Below are 26,740 nucleotides of genomic sequence, written 5' to 3' on the forward strand. Positions count from 1 at the left end.
GAAGATGGTTATAAAACTTTTGAATGGTAACTATATAATAAGAGGAATGATAGACTGGATGGCCCCCTTGCAAAAATCAGCTCCAAGGGCACCCCTCTTGGTGGATTTTTGCAAGGTGAAGCCCCAATAGGGGTGCCCTTGGGGCTAATTTTTGCAAGGGCGCCCTTCATTCTATCATTCCTCCTATAATAATATAATTAATAAAGAAAAAATGGTAAAATTACCAATCAAATTGATCAGGAAAAGAGTTACAAAACAGACACAGAAAAATTAAAAAAAATTACCAATCAAATTCATCATATCATGTTTCCATATTTTGTTCAATTATAAACCCTTTCATACAGTTTTATCTGATAACCAATTTAATTCATGCATGTTCACAAAATGAACAATCACCTAAACAAATGAAAATGAGATGACAACCTACTTCCAGAATATAAATGAGAGGTTCAAAGGAGAATCACTATCTTAAACATCATCTCTCTTTATACGCTGATATTTCTCCATCTTCAACTTATCTTAAGGCTTCCAAAGAATGGTTGTTTCAGCTACCATGGAGGTGACCACATATGGGTCCATGTTTGATGCTGGCCTTCTATCCTCAAAGTAGCCTGTCAATAAAGAAAAAACCCATAAATTCTTTGAAGAGAAACAGAGCAGTGTATTTCCAAGCATTTCCCATTCCTTTGTAGATCTTACGCGGACAATGATGATTATAAACTATTCCACTTGTTCGAACGAAAAAAAAAAAAACATAGGAGTGGAATTTATTGTCACGTTTGATGAACTCGATCAGAGATTATTCAATACACACTCAGGTCTAATATCTCTGAGATAAAAAAGGGATTTTGAAAATAATCTGAATTTCGCATTAAAGGCTCCGGTAGGTACTCAGTCGGGTTTTGGTGTAGTCGAGGATACCAGCCAATGAAAACAAAATTTTCAAACCATGAAAGAAATAGTCTCAAAGTTGAGTCACTTCAACCAAAGGCCACGAAGTCTAACTATCGAAGGAAAGTTTGTCTTTTCTGTGCGGGTGTGCACTAGTGCCTCTGTGACTAGACTTTAAGACCAATACAAATTTCTTCAAATCAGTTGTATCTTGCTTGTTTTTTCAGTGGATGGGTACAATATTGTATCTAAAGATCAAGAACATGACGTGAACTATGAAAGCCATGCAATAAACACACCTTTGCCATCTTTTTCAGTTTCACGGCCAACACGGATAGAGGCACCACGGTTTGCAACACCCTGTTATTCCAACAAACACACCATAAGTTACATTTGAATTTAGCATGCCAAAAGAGAACACACCATTAATAAATTAACAGAATTTAACTACATGCTGCGTGGTCTATATATGGTTTGTCATGGATCGAGTAATAGGTCAAGTATGACAGAAGCATTCCATATTAGTCAATAATCCCACATTTTAAAACAATAAGAAAACAAAAAAAATGTCATACTGCAATTGCAGAGGACCGATATTTCTCTTCTTTTTCTTTAACATGAGTGACAGCTATAGTTAACACACGACCCAAACTAGATGAGGCATGAATCCAAGTCCACTCGGAATTCTATATGACTACTTTTAATTTTTCAAGCAATATATTCAAAAAATCGAGTGAAATTTATTGGTTTACCACGACAGCCTTTATGAAGTTCCTAACCAGTGCTTTGTGATAGTTGATAAAAATAATACAAGCAAAAATGGGAAGTCGCACAAACCCATTTTCCTTACCCAAGAGAATGTGTTGATGTCAGCTGTTTCATGGCGGCCTGTCAATCTTCTCTCATTGCCCTCTCCATAAGCAGCAATGTGTTCCTTGTGCCGGAGGCCCAGCTTCTCAATAGCTTTCTTTATCACATGGATTCCCCCGTCATTTCTCATGGACTTGGTGCTGACAAAGAATTTATTTCGTTAAAGTTTTTCGTGCTAAAAAATCCTTTTTGTTACCACTAAAAAACGGACGTATCAATAAATTATTAGTTGTTGAATTAAGTATTAGAATAATGGAACAGATCCCACATTTCGATATTAAGAGCACAATTATCTGCAGTAGATGGTAGTGAGAAGTAGAAATTTTACACCCAAACATACCTGTAGTTTGTGTGAGCACCAGCACCATTCCAATCACCCTATTTTCAACAAAGCAACTTTTAATCAATAATTTTTTTGAATCGTTAAAAAAACTTCATTCGAAAACTGTTAAGCGAAATCAAAAGGCAGAGTGTCATAGGACATTTGATACCCGTTGATAAAATCGCAACGAAAGAGAAATAACTTTACAATGCAAAGGCAACAAACAAAAAAGATAGAGCCACATAAAAGCTGACTAAGGGCCTCTTTAGATACCACCAAAATTGGTCCTTTTTTTCAAATAAAAGTTATTTGCAAATAGAACATTAATGCCACTTTGGAAGCTGTTATCTAAGATTTAGATAGAAATATTTATACGTATTTTTTGCATATAAAATTTTATGCAAATAAGAATACATTTTTTTCCAACTAGTTTGGGGACAAAGGCTTAGTTGAGTTGAGTTGAGAAGAACACATTTTTATCAGATTATATTCAATTAACTTTTAGGGGTATCCGATGAGGCACTAAATGAGCAGCTAGAATTTAAAACAAACTCAATGGTGATGGTTGCTTAATGGATGAGCAGTCATTTGGGAATACAGTGAAACCAATAGACACCAAAATTAATTGAAAGAATGAACAAATGGATATGCTTTATGATAGTAAAAATATAATATGGATGCCAAATGAATTAAATATGTATTCAAATGCATGCTGGTAAGATTAGAGGGAGCTTTCAAAAAATTTAAACAGACCGGGATCGGCTTTGGGTCGAAGGAAACAACAACTCCTGCAATCTCTGTAATCCTCTGTTCTCAAAAGAAACAGTAAGCATTAGTGAAGTAGAAAAGGGAAGTAGAAAAGGGAAGAGTATATGAATAGTTCTACTACTGTAAAATGTAATTAGCATAATGAAAGATTTCCATCCGTACCTCAAGGATATAGCGAGCTACCCATAATTCGTCACCTGCGGAAATTCCAACAGCAGGGCCGACTTGGAACTCCCACTGTTTAAAACATAGAAATGATTAAAATTTTACAGGAAACCCAAAAGTGGAAAACTTAGAAAATGGAAAACCAAAAATTAAAATTAAAAAAATGGAAAATTAAAAAGGTTGGAAAATTAAAAAAAACAGTACCACAAAAAGAAAAAAATCTCAAGCTAGCCCATCACATCTTTGAACAATGAGAGAAACTAGGAAAGCAATATTTCATGTTAACAAACAAACAGATAATGTTCCCACTTCTCCACTTTGGAGGATAATGGCAATTTCTAGACTTTATTAGAGAAACCTGTGAAACTAACTAAGGCTGCAAATTCAATTTTCCGTGGCAGAAACTAGGAAATCATTTTGTTTCATAAATAATAAAAACATATCATGTTGCCATTTCTCCTCTTCGAATAGAGGATATAGCAATTCATCTTGAACTTATCAGGGAAACTTTATCAAAAACAGTTCAGAGTTCAGAGGCAGTAAAGAACTTATAGTGAACTGGCTCGATAAGAGAATTCTCACCATGTTAGCTCAAAGCATGAAATGAAAAACCCAGAAACCAAAATCCATAGAATAAGGATCATGAGTAGCAGTTCCAGCATGAGCATCCAAACAACCGTAAACCATGACGACTATATTAAGGACATAAAATGGAACCAAAATGCAAAAAAAAAACAAAGAATGATAAAACCGAACTGCAGAAACTTTGGATCATAAAATTCTACATCTTTTTCAATTTAAAGATGTCTTGCCAAGCACAAATCAGTACTTCATAAGTGAGGCAAATTTAAACAGAACTGGAAAAGAAAGCAAGAGATGATTACTTGGCCAGGCATAACTTCTCCATTGATCCCGCTCATATTAATTCCGGCATAAAGACAAGCTTTGTAGTGAGAATCAACGATGTCTCGACCAAAAGCCTTGTCGGCACCAATGCCACAGTAGTATGGTCCCTGCATGAACACCAAGGCCCAAGTGACTTTCTAAATTACAAATGAAGTAATGATACTTGCTGAATGACCCAAATTATGGCTGAAAAATACAGCTCGGCATGAAGATTCTAAATGAATCATGTATTTTGCTACAAATTTTTGGAGATTAATGTCTTAAAGTTAGATGATACAAACCATTTCAACCAAAAAAGGGTACATTCTCACCAATAAAAATATTTTCGCACCTGTGGGCCAGGGAAGCCGCCAATGGGCCATCCAAGAGGCCAATGAACATCCTTTTGGAGGAGAGTATACTCCTGCTCAATGCCATACCTAATCAGAAAAAATTGCACAAATTACAAATTGATAAATAAAAAATACCAACTAAAAAAAAGCACTGAGAAATCCATTCTATCTTTATGGAAAACAAAAACAACAGAAATTTGATTCTTCATTTGTGAAAAGCTTATGAATGTGCTCTTCTGCATAAGATCCATAATTACAAATTCATATATCTTTCAAATTGTACATATTTTCTGAGTAAATTATAAATAAAAAATAAAAATATTTATGAAAGTATTAACTAGTGTTCACAAGAACAAAGGGTATCAACATCGACTTCTTACCATCTAAGATGAAAGAAGAACTCTATTTTTGTAGTTCCTATGATGTACTTGGAGCCTCTGTTGTTAAAATCTTACGATTTACGATTTGAATCTTACGATTCAAATCGATTCGGGGGTTGAACGATTCAAATCGGACGAAGAATCTTTTTTCGTAAAAGTCTTACGATTCGACTTTGAATCGTTCGATTTTTACAATTTTTACGATTCTTTTTACGATTTTTACGATTCTGTCTATTTTGGATTTTGAGAACTGATTGTGATATCAAAATGAAAATCATTTCAAAATGCTTTGTTTATTGCTGATATTTCTTTGTATGATGATTATTATAGATTTGAGTATGTGCTTTGTTTACTATTGTGTTAAATTGTATAATGATTTATTATATGATGAATATAGTTTGTGCTTTGTTTAGTTATTTATTGTGCGATGAATATGGTTTGTGCTTCGAATTACTAATCATGGAATTTTATATTTAATTTAGTAGTTTCAAATGGAAAATATATAATTAATCATTTTATTCTTATTTTTTAGTTTTTAAATTTTTTAATATTTTTTCTCATTTTTATAAATAAATCTGACAAAATCTTACGATTTACGATCCGATACGATTCAAACCCTGTTATGATTTACGATTCGATTCCGATTTTCAGAACCTTGCTTGGAGCTCATTCCACATCGGTATAATTGAGCTATAGTACTTATAACTAAACACTAATTCAACTAATCTAACGATACTCTATTATGCATTTACATCTTAGATTTCACACAAGACCTCGGGATGAATTTGGAAAAGCGCAAGTTAGCTTTAAAGTTTATTTTTTTTAGATTTTTTTTGAAAAAATAAATTAAAGAGGAATTTTTAAAGTATTTTCAATGTATTGGATAAAACGTAGATATTGATAAAATTAAAACAAACATATTGATAAAAAAATGCAAAATTTGCTAAGATAGGACATGACTATCAATATAAAGAGGGGGTGGGGTGCAGCAGGTGGTGGTTTGGATCATTAAAAAGTGGGTCCCATATCTGTATACATGACATCAGCTCTTTTACCAAAATCGTGGTTTCTAAGGAGCAGCCTTCATCTCTAGGAGAACGACAAAGGATAGGAGAGAAATGTGTTTGCATTTCCAGAATATGTCACTGGAATTGGCATCTTATTCCAATTCCACATGATTCTGGCATTTGGAGAAAAAAATGACACTGGGTTGTACAGAATCAGATCCCGGCAATCCAAATGCTCCAAGAAACTACAGCAGGTGGGATTAACCGATTAAAGAGGAAATTCCGGAATATGCTTCCTGGCTTAATAGGTTGTATTCTGATTTCACCTCGGTTGGGATTTAAAAATTCCTGGCTTAGTAAAAATTTCTGACATATCCACACATCAGATGATCCAAAGCGTTCATTTGATGGGTCCTCACATAGATAGGGTGTGCCCAAAAAATCAGCTCCACGTATCATCCTAACCCTTCAATCTATGGACAAACCTTCAGCTGAGGGGGGCTACCTTAAACAAATTGAAACTACACAAATTGAAACTACAGGGGTGTATTTGTCACGTTTTAAACTATAGGGGTGGAAGTGGATGTGTCAGAAACTAGAGGGGGTGTAAATGTAATTATCCCAAAATTTAATTGCTGCCAAACATGTGACGATTCCAAAACTTCACCTTTGTGATGCTGTGAATTAGTCATTTGCTTAAAACATTGACATTTTGGAAACTCCCCTTTGCTTTTGATATGAAAAAACATGGAAAATGCAACCAAAAGCCAGCCAATCTACCTTCTCAGTGATTCTAATACATTTCATAATGAACATGAGAAGATTCAAAAACTAGAAATTGTTGGAAATGTACCAAAAAATTATTTTTTTTAATAATTACCAAGGCTCTTCTGAAGCAACATCTGGATGACTGAAAATCTTTGCAGCATTGAATCTTTTGTTAGTAGGGATCGGTTCCCCAGCAGGAGTATAAGTATCACACATCACCTTTAGAACAGACAGAAGAAGAAAAAAACCTTCAGATCTGATTTTCCTAAAAAAAAAATCAACTTTCAAAAAGCAGAGATTCTAGAAATCCAGAAAAGGTAATGAAAGATATACCAGAATATTATTTCCTCTCCTGAAAGGATCCTTAAAGATGGCCTGAGGACTGTTCAGAAAACAAAATCATAAAATCAGAAGAAAGAGATCTTAATACAAAATAAAAAGGAGAAAACAGAGGAAAAGAAAACAGAACTTACTGCAAGATGACTTCACTGTCATCTCCCGGAGCCTGATTCGTGCTAGATCCGTCATAATTCCACTTCGGGAGCTTATTTGGGTCCGATACTGGCCCGGACAATGTCTGACGAGTGCATACAGACAAAAGTCAGAAATTTTATGAGGAAAACCACAAAATATCAAACGAGATTGAAAAAAAAAAACAAAAGATCGAAACAAAAGAAAGAAATTTTACCAGGAAAAACACAAAATATCAAACGAGATTAACAAAAATCACAAGATCAAAGCAAAAGAAAGAAATTTCATCGGGAAAAACACAAAACATCAAACAAGATTAACGAAAAACAAAAGATCAAAACAAAAGAAAGAGATTTTATCAGGAAAAACACAAAAAATTACACGACATTAACAAAAAACAAAAGATCAAGGCAAAAGAAAGAAATCATCAGAAAAAAACACAGAACATTAAAAGAGATTAACAAAAAACAAAAGATCAAAGCAAAAGAAAGAGATTTCATCAGGAAAAAACACAAAACATCACCCGAGATTAACAAAAATCAAAAGATCAAAACAAAAGAAAGAGATTGCATCATTTCATCAGGAAAAACACAAAAAACAAAAAAAATCAAAACGAGATTAACAAGAATCAAAAGATCAAAACACTTACCCTTGCTTTGCTTCTCAGATCCATGCCAGATCCACCGATCCTATTGAAAAAAAAAAAAAACACAAAAAGAGAGAAAGTGAAGATCATTAGATCTGTAACAGTACCGAGAAAAAACCTCGAAATAAAAGAAACAAAATCGATACCATATGTATTCGGCGATTATTTTTTCAGTTGAATCAGAGAGATTGAGGTTGAGGAGATCTTGAAGGAGAGACATAGCAAATGAAGAGAGAGAGAAAGAGAGAGATAGAGTAGGGTTTGATGGGAAAAACAGAAATGTGAGAGAAAAACAGAGAGCTTTGGTAATTTACAGAGTGAAGGGAAGAACATATTAAAGGAAAACTCCGAAAGATTAGGACAATGATTTACGCACTCCTGTTTTTGGTACTGGCACCCCTCTCTTTATTAAATAGTAAACTTCTATAAGCGGAATGCTAGCTGAGTAGCTGGAGCCAAGGCCTGCGTATATGTAATTATGTATCGCACAGATGTGGACTTGTAGTATACGTGTTTTGAATGTACTATGATCCACGTCTGTACTTGTTTTGGAGATCGTGCGCGTGTGAGGGACCTTAGGTCTCCATCTAGCATTTAAAAAAAAAAATATTTACTAAGTTGGGAAAAAAGACTAAAACTCTATCGTTTTTTTCCAAGAAAAAAAAAATATAGAAAATAATACTAAAAATCAGGCTAGATGAAGGGTAAGAGAAGAAGAAAAAAAAGAAGGAGAATTAAAGAAGAAGAAAAAAATAGAAAAATAAAATGCGGAATGATATATACAAGAGAGCCCTTACATAAAGAGCAGCAAAAGGGCCCTTGATTGGATCCACGTCATTTTCAGTTATATTTTAAAATCGGTTGAAAAAGTAAAATCAGTTACATTTGATGACGCAGATATGCATTCTTTATGCAAGGGCTCCCTTGTATCTATCATTGCTCAAATAAAATATAAAGGGAAAGGGAAATGATATTCCTCCCACTAAACGGATAAAATCCCCCCCTAACGGTTTTTGTGAGAATAGCTCTCTGTTTGAGGATAAATGCACCCCTTTTAACGTTTTTCTTTGCCTTTAAAACTTAACGGATAACGTTAAAAGGGGGATTTTATCCGTCATAGGGGGAAAATATAAATAACAGCTAAAAATAAGCATTACTTGCTAGAAAATAGGGATTTGCTAGCGTCCATCGCGAAAGGCATTTCGTGGATGCTGTTGCATGTGAGACCAGTCACACAGGCTCACTTTTCAGAAGATTTTGTTTCCATTCACGAGGTGGCTGCCCTCAAATGCAACAGACCATCCGTGAAATACCTTCTTCAATGGATAGTGACCACAGTACGGGGTAGATTAATGTTTCCCTCTTTGGGAAAGTCAAGATAACCTTACTTATTGTATACACATGGAAAGCCCTCCTAATTGTCACATTCTTCGGACATGTTTGGTCTGGACTTTCTTGGAAAAAACTTGTTCTGTGCAAGGTTCGGTTAATCACTTTAATGGAAATTTTGAAATTTTGGGATGAAACTTTCCCCTAAATACAGGGAAGGAAGAAAATCTTAATGGACCTATTATTTGTTCTATTATTTGTTGAGGTTGAGGTTGGACATCTCGTATCTAGTATCTGTACAAAACCGGCATCATCCTGCCTCCATACACACATTGGGGTGGCCTATCTCGGTCACTAGGGTAGTCACCCCTAAGCAGTTGGAATGGGTGTGATGATTGGATCACGCACCGAACGGAATAACCCATTGACAAAATTTTGATAAGGTTATTCCATCAGTCAGGATCCTTTTTATATACATGTCCTTAGACCTGAGGAGTCATTTTAGTCCGTGGCAACTCTCATGGCTTTAGTCTAACTAACCGTAGTCCAAATAGGATTACTAGATGGTAGTACTGGGTCATGGGGCAAACCTATGGGATCAACTGTGATGTCCAACAAGGAATCCTATTTCTCTATGAGAGATTGCATTTAGAGTTTCGATCTCAGCTAAGTCCTTTAGGAAAAGGCTAGCCAGCCAATTTGGTAAAAGTATTTATCAAATGTTTTGAAAAACTTTCTTTGTTTTGAAAAGATTTTGCAAATGCATTTGCGGACTTAAACTGACAGATCAAAAGGTATACCATTGAGTGGGCCCAGGGGGTAAGTTATGTCCAACCCCCATAGGACCCAACTTAGTAAATTGTGAATTGGAGGAAAGACGTGCACTTGACGATACAATGGGTATTTAGATTTAATGGTCTTCTTCGGGGTAATGTCCTGGTGGGGGCTACTTGCCTAATGCGATCGTAGATATACTAACATTGCGTGAGATTGCAGTAGGCCCATGATGGCCCCTGTAGGAACGGCCATTGTATCCCTGTGACGATCCCACTCACAATTCGCTAGACCCATAAAGGATTGTTGGAAAATCCAGGTTCTAGACTTTATAGCGTGCGAGGAATGGATGGATCTATTGTATGTGACACAAGGACGAGACACATAGGGTGCATACACACACTCTAGAAGAAGGTGTTATGTTTAGTTGACATGTGAACTTTAAATACTTAAATCCTATTAGTTGGTGGTTTAAGATAAAAGCTTAAATCCTATTGGTTGAGGCTTAAGTAATTTACTGTGCATGTACTTAATTAAAAGCTTGAATCCTATTGGTTGGGATTTAAGTGAAATTACTGACTAGTTTGGTGGATTCCTATTGGTTGGAATTCAAAGAAGGAAAGGAGAGCTAGAGAAAAGCCCTAAGCAAAATCCCAACCAATAGGATTCAAGCTTCTAAGAAAATATTTTCTCTTCCCTATATCCAACCATGGCCTTAGGGCTGGCGAAAAAATTCCCGTGTTTTCGTGTGGAAAGCCCTCCCTATTACTGATCCATGTTTCGTGAAAAAATTACTTGTATCTTTTTATAGAGTTTTTATATGGTGTCCCGTAGTTGCCCTCTGATTTATTTGATTAGAATTACACAGCTTAGAAGAGTCCTTGATTTACCCCTTACAATTTGTGCTCAATGGAACAATGAAAAACAATACTATGTAGATAACACATTTATTTTAGGGAAATGATTATTCCACCTATTATGAAAAACCCTAAATATCAATTTATGATTTTAATGGAAACCAAAACACAAGCAACACACAAAGACTCAAAGATTTACATGGTTTGGCAAAGCCTACTACGTCCACAGCAGAGGCAACGAGAAAATCCACTATATAAACATGAGATTACAAGAGAAGATTAAAATCTCTCACCAAACCCACATGAAATCCTATCACACCCTTTTGAGCTCTTAACCCTCTTTACAGAGATAAGAATACAAAAATAGCACTCAAACCCTTTATATAAGGCGGGCCCAAACTTACTCTTATCGGGCCAAAATCACTTAAAACCGGGCCAGGCCAAGCGGCTGGGGGCTTCGCCCGTTGCATCCGAGTCGCACACAATATTTCAGACCCCAACAGGGTTGAATTCAAGACACCCAACTCAAAACTACCTTTTTTTTTCACTTGAGACAACTCCCTTAGTGTAAAAGAGTAATCATAAGCATAGTTAGCAAAACTCCGTTTTAAACGGCGTTTTTTTTTTTTTTTTTTTTAAATGCGTTTTATTGGCGTGCCGTTTTAAACTCCTTTTAAAACTTTTAAAAATTAAAACTCCCTGTTTTTTTTTTTCGAGGCAAACATTTTAAACATGTTTAAAATGCTTTTTCAACGTTTTAAACACTTTTTTTTTTTGCCAAGTTTCCAATTTTCCCCCACCATATTTTGTAAATGACAAAATTCTAAGCTTATTTTTCTTGTGTTTACTACGGTTTTTTTTTTCAACCAGTACAGTATTAAACTCAAATTTTTGTCATCCCGCTCCTGTAAAAAAGGGGAAATATATCACTTCTCTTATCTTGCTATGTATAATCCAATACAGGGCAAACAGATTACCATGTAATCATTTACCCTGTAATATTTTACCCTCTTGAATTTAAGGGTAGTGACATGGACCGTTACCATAAACTTCTTGTTAGGTTTCAGTCTGCTTGAACAAATACCCCGTAATAATTTACCCCCTAGAATTTAAGGGTTGTGAAATAGACTATTACCATAAACTTCTTGTTAGGTTTCAGTCTGCTTGAACCTACCTACCAAAGGCATGTGTACTCCAAAGGGGCAGTTCTCGAATAGGTTGCTCATGGGCTCGTGTTTGTATAGTATGATCTACGCATTGGAAGAGGAATTCAAGCTTATCCTGGATTTCTATCCCTACACACTCTAACATAATAATAACTATTAACGAAAAGATAAAAATCGCTTAACCTATTTTTGTCTTCTATATTTGCATTTATAGCATCAAAATGTGACAATAATCAATCAATAATCAACTAATAACAAAAGTTTAGATACAAATAATCGATAAACGAGTAATACAAATGCAAAACACAGATCTATAAAATTAGCCAAGCATTTCACAAAACCCTCTTCTAATTTCCTCAGTTTGAATTCAAATTTCCCGGGGAAAATTTCAATGGTAGCTAATAACCGAAACTTGAGCTTGAGGTCCACCTTGAACATAAGCAAAGATGAATTGCGAGCCCGGGTTCAAGACTTTGATCCATGGCGGAAGGCCAAAGGTGTTCTTCTCTGGAGCTGGTGATAGGCCCCACAGTGACCCAGAGAGGTTCTTAATTTCCAATTTAAGCTCCGTAATCGGATTTTGAGACGTGTTCTTAACGATAACCTTGTGGCGGTAGTAAGTCCTTCCGTTGCTCATCCATGTGTCCGTTATTGAGTGGATGAATTCAACTGGGGCTTCGGTGGAAAGATTCAATTAGATCATGAAAAACCCAATTCAATCTACTTAAGCTCTGTTTGGATATTTGGATTTTATAATACAAGATTGGATTTTACAAGCTAACACCTTGATTTTATAAGCTAAAACCTGGACTTCATTAACAATGCTGGATTATAAAATCCAGGTTTTAGGTTGTAAACTGCCCTTGATGCTTCCTTTGATGAAAGAACATTAGAGGAAGGGTACAGCATTAAGGCTGTCAATGGACCCGGATTGGTCCAAAGGATCCAAAAGTTAATGGACGGGATTTGGGCACAGTTGCTAGATTTGAATGTGTCCATTGGATCTATATCCTAAGGTTCGAAATTATTTTGGATCTTGACCCTCTTGCAAGTGGGTTCGAAAAGGGTCTGACCCTCTTGCAAGTGGGATCCAAAAAATACTCCGAAAAGGATCTGACCCATAAGAGGGATTCAAACGGACCATGACCAAGACATAGGTGGATCCCTCGACACCCTTAGTTAACATTAACCCAGGAATAAAAATTATATGACTTACTAGTTGTGTAATGCCGCACCCATGTCGTTGAATCTTTTGGTCCTGAACCTGTAAGATTAAAGTGGTCAATGATTATTGCACTAAATGGCCCAAATTTAAAGAATATCCTTGGAAATATTTAAATATATTTGATAATTGCACACTCCCCTGTGATACTATTCACCCCCCTCTTCATTTTAAACTTCTCGCTGTTTGATCTCCAGGGGGGAATTCTTAGAAAAAGATTTTTCATTTTCTTGGTTTTTTTTGGAGCTTTTCATGCTCCCCTCACTCCCAAGTGGCACAACTGGCCCCACAACTATTCCATGGAATATTTTTTCATGGTTGCCACTTGCCAAACATGGTCCTAGTCATTTATTCCTAATCCCAACTTGGTAATTATAATTACAATTCACAATTAAACTGTACACAAATCAGAGATCATGGCCATTTGAAAGCTTACCCGAATTTCCAAATGTGCTCTTCAACTTGGCAAAAAGGCCTACAAGAGGAGCATTGCCGGCAACCGAAGGCTCAGTCTGCTCATAGTTGCTCCGTTCATCGGAAAATTCATCGTTCTGATCTGGTCCTCCGACAAGAGCTCCAATAATAACATTGGGGTTGCTTTTTTGAAGATTGTACCAGTTTTCGAACCCCTCGAGACATCCTACCGGAGCAGGGAGAATGGATTTCGATTCAATGGAAGCGCCTCGGTGGTGAACTTGGACCGGAAAATTTGATCCATACCCGACTAAGTAGCTCTTGGACTTTGGATTCTTTCCTAGGATGTAGTCAGCCTGAGGTCCGGGACACACGGTAAGATTGTAATAGCAATGAGCATTATGGCAAAATTTGAAACGTTGTGGAAAAATATTCCATGGAAAAATAATTTAAAGGTCTAACGGGGATGGAATTTTCCTACAAGTAGAGAAGGGTGTCAAGGGGCCAGGTAGCCCAATGCGCTTTGAATAATATGAGCTTGGTCTCATGCATGTGGGCATCGAAGTGTGGGCTTTTTTTAATTCCAAAAGGCCTGCCCAATTCATAGACAATTGTGGCTAGTGATAGTTTGGCCGGGGAGACAAAGGCCAGATTCGTTGACATACTTTTGAGTTTCTGATATGGAGGGGAAGCTTGAGTTCGGGTTTTTATTCATATGGGCTTGGGCTTGATCTTGGACTTGGGCTTATTTACCAATTCTTGTTAAAAGAATGGACCTTTTTGAACTTCAAATCACCAAGCTAACAGGACGGGAAAAAGTCAAGTTTAATACTATATTAGTTCAAAAAATTGCAGTAAACACGAAAAAAATGCATTTAAATACGTCTAAAATTTTTTTATTTACAAAATATAGCATGGATGAAGTTGGAAAGTTGGCCAATAAATGTTTTCCTAAAAAATGGACTTTTTTTGCGGGAAGTGATATTTACGCCCCTTTTCATCACCAGGGACACCCAGCGTTAGTGTATCAATGGCAAAAAGGGGGCTCATGTACTTTATGTCAGAAAAATCCAGAGGCTTTGATTGCAAAGTACACTAGCAAATGGGTGTCCCTGGTGATAAAAGGGGCGTAAATATCATTTCCCTTTTTTGCCGAAAAGTTTTAAACAATGAACCCACAAAACATGTTTTTTTAAATGCCGTTTAAAATGAAGTTTTGCTAACTATGAATTTAACATAATTGGTAGAAGAACTAGACATTAGGCTTTGGTTTTGGGCTTAAAACTGGTGTCAATGTACAAGCCCATTATAGGCAAGCATCGGTAAAAATTGATTTATTGTACTTGTCCAACCAAGGCAATCCCATTGGCAAACAACTCAAGAATGTGAGTGGGAAATTTTTACTTAGAACTGAACAGAAAAGCCAAGTTCAGGCTTTTGGACATTCAAATTCGGAATTAGTGGGCTCAATTGTACTTCCTCAACCAAGACCCATCCCAGTGACAAGCTAAATTAAGATTGTGAGAGGAAAACTTTTACTTGGAATTGGACGAAAAGTCAAGTAAGGGCTTTTGGACATTTGAATTTGGAAGCTGGGCTCAATTGACAAATCCCACTGTAGAAATAAGACATCATAAATTTGGAAAGCATGGAATGGGCTTCACGGGGAACAAAAGCCCAGACCATTAAGACCTTAACATATATATCCATTGAGGGCAAAATTATACCTGGGATTGTGCAAATTTCAGGAGTTCCAATGGTTGGATTTGTGCCTCTGGACAGTTAAGCTGAGAATTAGCTGCAGAAAGATAACCAGAGTAGACTGCCAGAAGAAATGACGACGAAGAAACATATTGCATGTTGTTCCATTCATCTACATATAGTAAACCTCCTGATCAATAGATCAACAACGAAAAACCCCAATCAAGAAAAGATTCAGTGACTCAAATCAGTAAAAATATTTCGATCACAGTGCAAAAAAAAAAAAAAAACTGCATTGGAATGATCCCAAATCAAAATATACAAACTATATTGATATGGGCTTTTTGTCACTGGCAAACCTGGAGTCATTTCAACATTGTATCCATTGTTCTTTTGCAGACAGGCACAAAGGAAGAACTCAGCCTTTGCCTGATACTGCTTTAATGTGGAAGTGTAAGTCCCTCCTCCCCCTTCCAACAATACCTGCAAGGACATTTTCATGAATTGATTTTGTATTTCATCTCATGGTCAAAATATAGAATTTTAGGCTATTTTAATAGACCATGTCACATATCAAACAGATCAAATTACACTTGAAACTCTACTCTTCAATTCAAAAAATAATGACCCAAATGCCATTTCATGAAAATAATCAATCATAAAACATATCAAACAGAGCAAATTACACATGAAAGCCTATTCTTCAATTCATAAAAGGGTCCAAACGTCATTTCATGAAAATAATCTAGAAGAAGAGAGTTATGCTATCTGTACTTACTATAAATGATTAAATAACACCAAATCTAACAGCTTAAGCTTTTGGAGTAATTGGTCGTTTCACATGGTATCAGTGCCATTGCCTTGGCAGGTCATAGGTTCAAAATCCAAGAACTCCTTGGAATAAAAAAAGTCCACATGTACGGCCAACTCAAGAGAGGGGCCACATGTGCTAGCCAACCAAAAGAGGGTGCACATGTGTCACGTGTACCCAAAAAAAGAGGAGCCACACATGAGAGGGAGTGTTGAAGTATAAATGATCAGATAACACCAACTCTAACAGCTTAAGCTTTTGGAGTAATTTTTTGTTTAACACTATCTACCTTTGTTAGAAGAACCTGTAAACCTGCATATTTGTTGTCCCATGAGAACTCCCTAACTGCCCATCCAGTGCCACCCATGGAAACTCCATTATCGGTGACATATTTCAGATAATACTCATCACCCGTTGCTCGGAAAAGCCAGGTAGCTGCCCACAACAGTTCATCCTTCAACCAAGAGAAGTTCATTAGAAATTAGAGAAAAGAAAACAAAATAGAGAAGATGAAACGACGCAATATCTATGATCCTATGAACAAACATAAACACCCAGATTAAATTAATCTTGAAGAAACTAAGGCCCTGTTTGATTGCATGAAAAATATTTCTTCATGAAATTTTTTCCCTTACTGAATAGCCTGTTGACGAAGGATAGTACTTTCTAGCAACTGTGATGGAGTCAACATAGGGACCACGAAATGTATCAGCAAATGAGAAAAGCTGCAATAATATTAGAGACGCAATCAGCAATTGGGTTTGAATTCTTCAAATGTGCATATGTTATACAAATGTTATGTGAATGTAAAACTAAGTAAATCACAAAAGCAATAAAGAAAATAAACCAGAAACACAAACCACAATTTTCGTGTGATTTGAATTGGAGATGCCTACTACATCCACAGTGGAGATGAGAAAATTTCCAATGTCTCTAAAATTAGAGTTATAAGTACTACCGTATACCAACTACAGAGGAGATGAAAAGATTTCCACTACCATCCCTTAAAATGAGGTTGCAGACATAGTCACAAATATTTGCCTTGGGGAATTTTTTTTTATATTAATTTCGGATTTATATCAGGAAAAAGCTGAAAATAATAATATTTAAAATATATGAAATGAATGTTTTAATGAAAATAAAAAATAAAAAAAATATTCCATGGAATAATTTTTCATCGTTGTCGAACATGGCCTAAAAAGGTTACTAGAAAAATATTTTTTTTCATTTTTTTTTTCATGTTTTTAAAATAAAAAAAATCAAGAGAAACATGTTTGACATATAGAATCAGAGGATTGTGAGCCCCAAATAGGTTGACACAATCTAAAACGAAAGGGGTCATAACAATCGAGTTCATCAGGCTTTGAGTCCACTCTCAGGCCGTGTTTATTTAAGATTATGACAACCGATTGTGAGTACCAAACCAATTATTGGACTCAAATTTACGTTTAAGTATTAGTCCAAAAACTGGTTTTGACTCTCAATCGGTTGTCATAATCTTAATCGAAAATGGACTTCGATTATTAGGTCAACACATGCAAACAAGCAAATATCTAAGATTCTGAAATTATGTACTTAGTATTTTGTAAGACAATGGTGCATGTATATGTGTGGGCATGCTCACCTGTTTTGCATGCAAGAGGAGGAGCTGAGAATATGTAGAGTTGTAAGGGTGGAAAGCTACAGAAGCTGCGGCCATGGCAGCCGCGGTCTCACCGGCAAGGTCCGAACCGGGTTGGTTAGGATCAATCTTGTAAGCAGTCCTCGGAGTCGTCATGTCTTCGGCTCGCTCCCAGCAATAATGGTCTGAATCTCCATCCCCGACCTGATTTATATATTTATTTTTTATCTCATAATTAACAAAAACACAATCTCATTAATTAATAAAATCTGGGATTTGCTTGGTAATTTCGCTGAAAGCCATTTTGCATGAGAGAACAGCCACCTCAGATTAATTAAATGAATAAGACAAAATCTGCTACGCTGTGGCTGTTCTCTTCTGCAAAAGGGAGCCGCGAAATGGCTTCTGCGAAATTGCCTAGCAAATCCCATAAAATCTTTACCAATTCTTTCATTGATAAAATCTTTGGGAAATTTTCATCCCATGAACAATAGTTAGTCTTAGTCTACTTCGGATAGATCATCCAAATGACCAAAATACCCCCGTGCTATATTTCCCTTGCGTACTTCATAACAGCTTCCGGGCAGGCTTATGTATTCAACCTAAGATGTGAAGCAGTTTTATCTATATCTGTTGTGCAATGGTGTAACCGGTTTGCACCATAGTATGATGTGGCTCCCATGTATTGGACGATATGCCCATTTGAATCACCCAAGACCAATAAAACTCTCTAATTAAACAATCCGAGCCATCCGATCAATCCATTTGCAAGTTTTCTAATTGGATGGCAAGGATTGCCCGATATTAGCGACTTTTTGGCCACAAGTGATCCGAGATGAGACCGACCAGATGAGCGGTCCGGATCAGATGAAAGTGCTGCCGTTAGGATAATCAAAGTAACCAAAATGCCTCTGAAGTTCTAATGAATATATGATTACCTGACCCCACAGAACATTAGGTTGTTTGTGGGCTTTGATGAAGTAATCTGTTCCCCATCTGATGGCATCTAATGTGTATTGCAATTGGTTGGAAGAAGAGATTTCTTTCTGAAACTCCACACAACTCCATGAAAGCATTGTCACAGTAAAAGCCATTGGGAATCCAAATTTCACGTGGTCCCCCGCGTCATAGTACCCTCCAACCAGGTCTACCTGACATTTTTTTTTTCGAAGCAATTAGCAGGTTAAATAATGCGGGTGACGTTATTAAGCATGGATTGTGAAGAAGAGCTACAAAATCTCGATAGAAGGGTATTTTGGTCAATCTGAAAATATCCGGTTGACCATACAGGCCTTGAGGACTGAAGATCCACCACATGTTGCATTATACAAAACTGACATGGAGGATTTGGGACACATCTGACCCCCCATGCAAGTCTGCAATTTTCAGACATGACCATCCCAGAGGCTACGGTATTTGGTTTGACGGTAAAAATTAATGGTCATTCCTTCTAATCGAACGGAGTCTAAATTCATAAGTTATGTGGAGGATAATTCTTCGAGTGAAAACCTATTACGGTCCTAAGCGGGGCCTCGCCTAGGTATGGGACTGGGTGGGACTTAGCCTGGTATGGGACAAGTTTAATTAAAGGACCTTTCCTGACGTGTTCCATCATCTCTGGACATTTTGGCGTATTGGTAAGGTATCTAGCATTTGGTATCAGAGCAACCACCACGTCCCGTGTTCGAGTCATATAAGGGGCGGCCTGTGGAGATGACTACCTATAAAGGCCTACCTGTAAAAAAGCCAGAGTGAAAGCCATCAGAGTGAAGTTGCCACAGAATAGGACGGCGGATGCAGAAGCGTGGTGGTATGTTATGGTACTAAGTGGGGACCCACTTAGGTATGGAACTGGGTGGGACCTAGCTTAGTATGGGACAGATTTAAAGGGCCTTGCATAACACGTTCCATCAGTTCTGTGAAGCTTTTGGCGTATCGGTAAGGTACGTAACAAAACATAGTGCATTTGAATATGGGAAATGATATTTCCACCCTTTTTCCTAGCATTTAGGTTTCCTTTTGTATCATCCTTGCATTTCCAACACTTTAGATTCTTTCTACTTGTAGCCTTTTTGTAATGTTAAATGATATATTCGCCCCCATTTTTTTGTACTTGGGGCAGCTCCAACCAGTGTAAAAGAAAAGTCATAAATACACTAGAAGGGGCTGTCGAAGGTTAAAAAAAAAAAAGCCAAATATGTCACTTCCCTTGTGAGTAGGGGTGGCAATCCAATCGAAACCGAACCAAAAATTCGGTTTCGGTTTCGTTAAACCAAACCGATTCAAATTTCAAACCGAACCAAAACCGAACCGTTGCCCCCGATTTCTAATGATTTTGAGTAAGGGGTGGCAAAATTGGCCTAACTGAACCGAAACCGAACCTAACCAAACCGATTCAAATTTTGGTTCGGTTTTTGTCCTGTAGAACCAAACCGATTCAAATTTCGGTTTGGTTCGGTTTGAGGGTCAAACCAAACCGAAACCGAACCGAACCGAACCGTTGCCACCCCTACTTGTGAGTCATAGGCTCTTAGAGTAGGGGAATAAGAAGTCAAAAGCGAGGAGACAAGCATTGGATTTGTCCAAAATTACCTCTCGAGGAACAGTTGAATAGACTTACGTGGTGTTTGGTTGTGTCGTGTAAACTTGGAGAGTAGGCAAAAAGTATGGGTGTCATTAGTGAAAAGAGAGAAGGAAGAGAAAGAATGAAGGGAAAAGGCACCATTTTCAAGATTTTTCAACTAAAATTCTATTTTCCTATAGAATTTGGTTTGAGGAAGGGATTACATGCGACATAGGCAGACATGCAATAATTACCTTGGCAAAGAACCATTCAAAAAAAAAAAAAAATTGTATTTTGAAGAAATTACAAATGTCCATGGCTGCCGAGAGAATATGCAACCAAACAGTACCATTACCTGATCTCTATCAAATGAAAAGACTAAAACTGTGTGTGTGTGTGTGTGTGAGAGAGAGAGAGAGAGAGAGAGAGAGAGAGACTCACTCCTTGAAGGAAACCGTCTTCAAGTCCGGAATCACCTCGCCATTTGACGCGCTGATCAGTCGGCAACTTGCCGGATCTTTGAGCCTCGAAGAACATCAAGCTCTTCTCAAGTGCATCCCCATAGTTGAAGGCGCAGACTAATGCCGGGTCCAAGCCTAACAAACCAACGAGTACCAAAACCAGAAAGGTGCAATACTTGAAGCTTCTTCCCATGGCGCCCTTTTTCTCAAAGTTTAGCTTAAGCAACCTCTGAGCTCAAATCGTCTAAGAAAGCACCCGCTCCGGTCGTGAAGTTATAGAAGAGAAGAGAGTCAGATTAATCATCATCTCTTAATTATGTTTATTTAAAACTTGGGAAATGATTCTCCCCCTTTTTCTTCCGTTGACACCCCCTTTAGTGTATTTATAACAGCTTTTTTACAGTAGAAGAGGGTGGCCCAGGGAAAAAAGAGGGGGACGGGGGATTTATTATATCCCTCAAATGAGAGAATAAAAGTGGTAGTTGGGTGCACGTTCGAAAACGAAACGGGAATAGAGCCATGCACGTCGTATAACAGCTAGTTATCTTAAGGGCCTTGTTTTGTTACTTTCAACTTTTACTCTCCTTACTAAAAGACATTTATTGGGCCCCACTTGATCGAATCAACCATCAGAGGTTAGAAGTTAGAACGGCAACCGTAAGGCCGGCCAAATGCCCATTGATGACACCAAGGGCCGAGCCAGTTATTTACACCTTCCCGGCGGATAATCGTCCTGTAGTAGGAGGAGTAGCGGCTATCCTGCGCTTCGCAAAGGAAAATCCATTTTGCTGCTGACTTTTGCAAGATATAAAAGGGATTTTGCATGTCATTGGGGTCGTGGCCATAGTAAGCAAAACTCCGGTTTTTGAAGAAAAAAACACATTTTATTGGTGTGCCGTTTAAAACTTTCACAACGAATAAAGCTCCATTTTTTTAGGCATAAGTTTTAAACACATTTAAAATGCCTTTTAAACATGTTTTTTTAAACCAACTTTCTAATTTTACCCCCACAATATTTTGTAAATGACAAAATATATTCTAAACTTATTTCCGTGTTTCCGTTTTTTTATATGTTTTTTTGAACCAGTACCGTATTGAACTCGAATTTTTGCCGTCACAAATTTTTTGGCGAATCATGTTTTGCTAACTATGGTCGTGGCCACCTCCATGCTATATGGGCCTCCGCCCCTTAATAACACCTTGATATAATAATCCTAGGCCCTTATCTATCAAACCTCATTTAGGGTTATGTGGCTTCGGCAAAGAAAAGCTAAACTTGATTTTTGACTCTTTGTAGTCCCTTCTTTAGCTTACGCATGGTGGGACCAAGACCATGTCGATGGCCTCTTGGCATTCTCGATGACACATACATGCCCACATGTGCCCAAGTCAAAGTGACTCACTACTAGTCATTCTCTATACGTATCAACCCAATTGAGGCTTTGCCACGTAGAATTGAAGATGACAAGAGTGACTATGAGCAGTGGGCTCGTGAAGCTTGCCAGTGGCAATTTTGTAATATTTATACAGTCAGGCCTTTAAAAACATGATACCGGTTACACAGGATGCTTAGAAGTTAGAATACCCAAAGCATCCCTTCTAATGGCAGCCCTAGCACTAGTAAGAATAATTAGTGTTCTTATACGGAGTAAAAGTGGGGCCTCTTGTTAAATGATCCAAACTATTTATCTATTTAGGGGATCACTGGAGCAGGCCAACTTCACCCCTTTCAATTCCTTTATAATTTGCGCAAAGTCATGGACAAAGTCATGTAGAAAAATACAAAGTCATTTGACAATGTCATATGTAGAAAAATAAACAAAAGAAGAAATAGCAAAGAAAAAAGAACAAAAGAACAAAGAAGTAAAAAGTCAAAGATCTCAAGCGATTGGCAATCGACCTCGGCACGAGAACAAGAGAAAGAACTAATGCCTCGTTCTGGTAACTAGATTGAAATACCCATAAATGGTATTTTACGTACGTGAATGGGAGAAAAATCCGCATCAAACCTCTTAGATCTATTTACTTCGGCGAAAGAAAAAAAGGGGCTGGCATCGGACATGATCTCATAATAGGGGAGCGAGCAGAAGAAAGCAAGCGATCTACCGTCCAACGAGGATTGAGAAGTTGAGAAGATGATCAGCCTATATCTATTAGCCGACCTCTAAATATGCTGGAAGTGGACTGGACGACGCTCCACACGATCCAAGATATTGTCTACTATCTCTCTCCAAGGGTGAGGGTGCTCCTGCATATCCACCATGAGGGAGTCACCTTCCACAGTAAGGTTATCCAAATCTCCTATAGCCGTCAATCTAATGCCTTTCACTTCTGTCTAGTTAGTCTTTAATTTTAATTGGGCTAGAAAAAGCCCATATGGTTAGGCCAGAGTCATCTATGAGAAGACCTCCAATGGTTGCCATACTGGGGTAGCTGAAACTAGAACCGTCAAAGTGTAACTTCAGCCAAGGGGGGCCACGACCTCTTTTCTAACCTTACTCTCACAAAGCCTTCCTAGAAAATGGATACTCTTGCAGGCGTCGCAATCAAATACGGCGTAGAGGTGAATAAATAAATTTTAGTTTTTTTTTTTTTTTTTTTTTTTGAATTATAAACTTTTAGTTAATTATGCTAGGTTTTAATTTCTGCAGGAGTGTGCCATTTTTAAGACAGTTCTAAAGTCTGTTTGGATTTATTTCTCCTTTTTCTTAAGCCTTTTCATGATCATGGAATGCTTTTTTGTATAAAGGAAAGGAAATTTTTTCCCCCGACAAAATCTAGGGTTATTTTGGTTTTATCCATGGCAAGCTTATTATTCTTCAGTGCAGTACATTTATATGTGCATCCAATAAATAAAAAGTATTCTAATAAATGCTGTTGTTTTGATTTCTCTGTTCTTCTTCTCTTGTAATTTGCAAGTTGTCTCTGCTTTGATTATAAAATTGATTGCTGTGTTCTTTCATTGCTTGGGTAATAAATTCCTATGTAGTTTTTACATGGCTGATTTTCTACTATAGTAGCTGAATGGTTGGACTTGGACTTGGACTAGGAAAAATGATCTTCATCAAGCATTTTCTTAATGTCTCAAAAAAAATCAAGCATTTTCTTAAAGGGCGATGATTTTTTCACCTCCCTGTAGGAGGGATGCACCCCGCTTTTAACATGATTTGACGTCAAAAACTGATAAAGTTGCCCGCAATTCCCGTTCAAGGAAGGCGCATCCCTCCTGCAGGGGGGGGAGGGGGGGTGTGTGTGTGTGAAAAAATCATCTCCCTTTCTTAAATTCTTGGAAATGTGCTATTCTTGAAGACTTTCCATAACCAGTATTGATATTCTAAAAATTTGCATGAGAATGATCATGTAGATGTTAATCTTGGCAGAAGATTTAGGTTTTTCTGTAGGTATTATCAATTTGCAAACGAGTGGTTATTTGCTAATTATAATTAGCTTCAATAGCAATGCTCTCAAAAAAGAATTTTACTTTGTTTCTAAGCCTTCTGTTCTGTTTGATATTTAAGCAACTTTGCATGCATAAGGAATATTCCATAAAGGGATGTTAGTATTGTTTTCTAGCAAGCCAATGGGATGATTGTTTTTTTCCTTTCTGGGTTACGATTACTTTGTGACAAGGGTTCCTGTTTGATGTGTTAGGTGGCAGATATAAAACGAATGAATTGCTTGGTGACGGACCTTCAAATGTTTGCCCACAAGTCACTGCAGATACCACTACCAGGGAGACACCCCCCATCCCCCATCGTTTCTAATGGTTCATCTGGTCCAGGGTACTACTATGCTCTCATACTTTTTTATTTTTAAAATTATGATTTTTATTGCATATTTACCTATGATTTGTGGACACGGACATGGAGAGTCGTGTGGCGACACGGACATGGAGTGTCAGACACGGCAAACCCCAAAATTTAAAAACGGGGACACAACTAAAATAGAAAGTATGTATAATCTTCGTGTGTCGAGTTTTGATCGAATATGAGTTGTCTGACATGGCAACATCTACAAATCTAGAAATGATGGCACATACTTACTAATAAAATTACTTATTACTATCACAATTTGTAACAATATAAATATGGTATTCATTTAACAAACTAATAAATTATAGAATTAATCAACTATAATCTAAAACAAGCATGAGAACAACGTAGTCATCAATTTAATCTAGTTGTCTTCCGTCTCCAATATACGTTGAGAAAGGGAGATCAATATGATACACCGAATATAGTATTGGAATAAGAATTTGTTTAGGGTTTTAGGTATATGGGAGGGATACAATAGTAAATATCAGTTAAAGAAGAACTAAAAGAAGAGTTTATAATTAAAAAAAAAAGGAGTTAATAATAAAAGAGGTAAATACAATATTCAATAATAAAATAGAATGTCACACTTGACACGGTACAGAAATGTGTCCACACACCCACATTAAGTCTAACACTTTAGTAGTACATTTAAAAATGGCCAAAGTAATGTCGACACGTGTGGACACGCATGTCGTGTCGGACATGGCAGGGCACATGTATCAACAAGAAATTCAAAGTGTTGGCTAAATCGTAGATATTTGCTATTTTCAATCATAAAATACCATCTTTTTATGATTATTTGAATTTCTTTTTTTTTCTTTTTCTTTTTTGAGAAAGATAACTTCTATTAATATCCCAAAGGTAAGTACAAAAAACATATAATTGGGCTAATTCATGTATTGCTTAATTTCAGTGGAGATCTTATTAGTCTTCATTTCTAATGTTCCATTGTGATTTTTTTCCTATGATATGTGGACACGGACACGAGTGTCGTGTGTCGACACGGACACGGAGTGTCGGACACGGCAAACTCTCAAAATTTAGAAACAGGGATACGGCTAAAATAGAAAGTACATATAATCATGTTTTGTGGATATAGATTTATGTGCCGGTTTCGATAAGGATATGAGGTACTTCTCCCATCGAGAGTTCTACCCTCAAAATAACTAATTTAGTTACATTATCGTTGTCCCATTGAAAATTATCTAAATTGACTTGAAACTATAGAAAAAGCTTCCATCACAATCTTACAGTTTGAAATACAGTCCTCCTCGTCTGGGTTAGGCCTCTGACTACATGACAAATGCCTGACATTTGGTCACAGTTGGTACCATTTTGTTCCCTTTTGCAAAATGTTGGTCAAGGATTTTGACCTTATTAATTTAGTGTGAGGCATGGCTAATGCATCTCTGAAGTAACAACTGCATATCTCCCATCTTAATTACAATTCAAACATGTAGACTCCTGAAACCCAGAAAAACTCTTCAATAAGTTTTGTTGTCTCTAAAGATACTATTATGAGGTTTTCCATTTATTACAATTGTGGAGGATGCTATGCTGGTCAACTTTACTCAAGTCACCTCACCAGCACATTCCACAAAGTGTTAATGAAGTTGTGGACTCATTAGCCAAAGAAGGAATTGATATGCATGAGCTGTATATTGAACAAAAAGTACTTCCCATCTTGTAGCCCCCTTTCTGCTTTCTATTTGTTGCCTTTCCAGCATCCGTTAATTCAAGTCCCTTGGATTTTTTTCCTTTTTTTCCCGCTAAACTAGGTTTTTGTAGTTTTGGGTTCAACTCCTCCCCTTTTTTTTCCCGCTGCACTAGGATTTTTACAGGGTTTTAAAATCCTGTATTTTTCAAGCTGGGTCCTGCATTTTAGAAGTTAAAACCTGGATTATATTTGCTTATAAAATCCAAGTTTTAGCTAATAAAATCAAGGTTTTAGCTTGTAAAACACAGGATTTTAAAATCCTGGATTGTATAATCCATGTTAAGAATTGGTAGAATCCATTTCAAAAATTTTATATCCATCAATGACCAAGCACTTACAATATAATGTGTTAATATGAACTTGAGAGCTTTTGAATATGGTATTGTTCCCTTTGAACTCAGTAATCCTAGGATACTTTTGCAGCTTTATCTTATGCATCTCACAACACTCACTGGGGCCGTGTCACAATAATGACCCAACAACCAGACATACAAGAAGAAAAGGGAAGGAGAGATTGGTTAGAGTGAGCGATAGGAGCAAAGGTCATGTTGCTCTGTAAAGGGCCCTGAATTGCAATAGCACATAAGAAATGGACCAAGCACTAAGGAATATGGTGGTGGTTTAGTGTGAACTTATCACTTTTATGCAACTCTTTTTTGAAGAGGCAAACTCCCAAGTGAAAATGTGGATGGGTTGAATGACTCTTTATTTTTAGGCATTCTTGTAAATATCCAGGATGATTGATTATCGAACAAAGGGTGTA

General features: G+C 37.0%; 2 protein-coding genes across 2 annotated transcripts; both read right to left on the minus strand.

Annotated features, from left to right (window-relative positions):
• Positions 1 to 272: 272 nt before the first annotated feature.
• Positions 273 to 7,911, minus strand: LOC143854336 (glutamine synthetase cytosolic isozyme 2-like). The gene is made up of 13 exons (XM_077364225.1): positions 7,673 to 7,911; positions 7,530 to 7,569; positions 6,883 to 6,986; positions 6,743 to 6,791; positions 6,522 to 6,628; positions 4,254 to 4,341; positions 3,901 to 4,029; positions 3,014 to 3,088; positions 2,837 to 2,890; positions 2,102 to 2,139; positions 1,742 to 1,901; positions 1,191 to 1,251; positions 273 to 611 (listed from the first exon to the last, which is right to left on the minus strand). Exons 1-13 carry the CDS (start codon positions 7,744 to 7,746, stop codon positions 520 to 522), a joined length of 1,071 nt encoding a protein of 356 aa, XP_077220340.1. The 5' UTR covers positions 7,747 to 7,911; the 3' UTR covers positions 273 to 519.
• Positions 7,912 to 12,033: 4,122 nt separating this feature from the next.
• GH9C1 (glycosyl hydrolase 9C1) lies at positions 12,034 to 20,638 on the minus strand. Its single transcript, XM_077363500.1, has 10 exons — positions 20,426 to 20,638; positions 18,360 to 18,572; positions 17,425 to 17,625; positions 16,436 to 16,525; positions 16,090 to 16,254; positions 15,349 to 15,472; positions 15,016 to 15,179; positions 13,311 to 13,644; positions 12,869 to 12,916; positions 12,034 to 12,339 (listed from the first exon to the last, which is right to left on the minus strand). The coding sequence occupies exons 1-10, from the start codon at positions 20,636 to 20,638 to the stop codon at positions 12,041 to 12,043; spliced, it is 1,851 nt and encodes a 616-aa protein (XP_077219615.1). The 3' UTR covers positions 12,034 to 12,040.
• Between the last annotated feature and the right edge of the window lie 6,102 nt (positions 20,639 to 26,740).

This window comes from Tasmannia lanceolata, unplaced genomic scaffold (assembly GCF_043159265.1).
Source record: "Tasmannia lanceolata isolate RefF3 unplaced genomic scaffold, GAP_Taslan_0.1 ptg000020l, whole genome shotgun sequence".
Taxonomy (NCBI): domain Eukaryota; kingdom Viridiplantae; phylum Streptophyta; class Magnoliopsida; order Canellales; family Winteraceae; genus Tasmannia; species Tasmannia lanceolata.

What these genes read in the sequence shown, in the direction of transcription:
- LOC143854336 (XM_077364225.1), bottom strand. Translation starts at nt 7,746, where the DNA reads ATGTCTCTCCTTCAAGATCTCCTCAACCTCAATCTCTCTGATTCAACT. An exon ending in GACAGTGAAGTCATCTTGCA is followed by an intron (nt 6,792 to 6,882) that starts GTAAGTTCTGTT and finishes TTTTCTGAACAG; the next exon opens with TCCTCAGGCCATCTTTAAGG. An exon ending in GTTGCTTCAGAAGAGCCTTG is followed by an intron (nt 4,342 to 6,521) that starts GTAATTATTAAA and finishes TTTTCTGATTAG; the next exon opens with GTATGGCATTGAGCAGGAGT.
- GH9C1 (XM_077363500.1), bottom strand. Translation starts at nt 20,638, where the DNA reads ATGGGAAGAAGCTTCAAGTATTGCACCTTTCTGGTTTTGGTACTCGTT. An exon ending in TGAAATTTGCACAATCCCAG is followed by an intron (nt 13,645 to 15,015) that starts GTATAATTTTGC and finishes CCCGGACCTCAG; the next exon opens with GCTGACTACATCCTAGGAAA. An exon ending in GGTGCGGCATTACACAACTA is followed by an intron (nt 12,340 to 12,868) that starts GTAAGTCATATA and finishes TCTAATTGAATC; the next exon opens with TTTCCACCGAAGCCCCAGTT.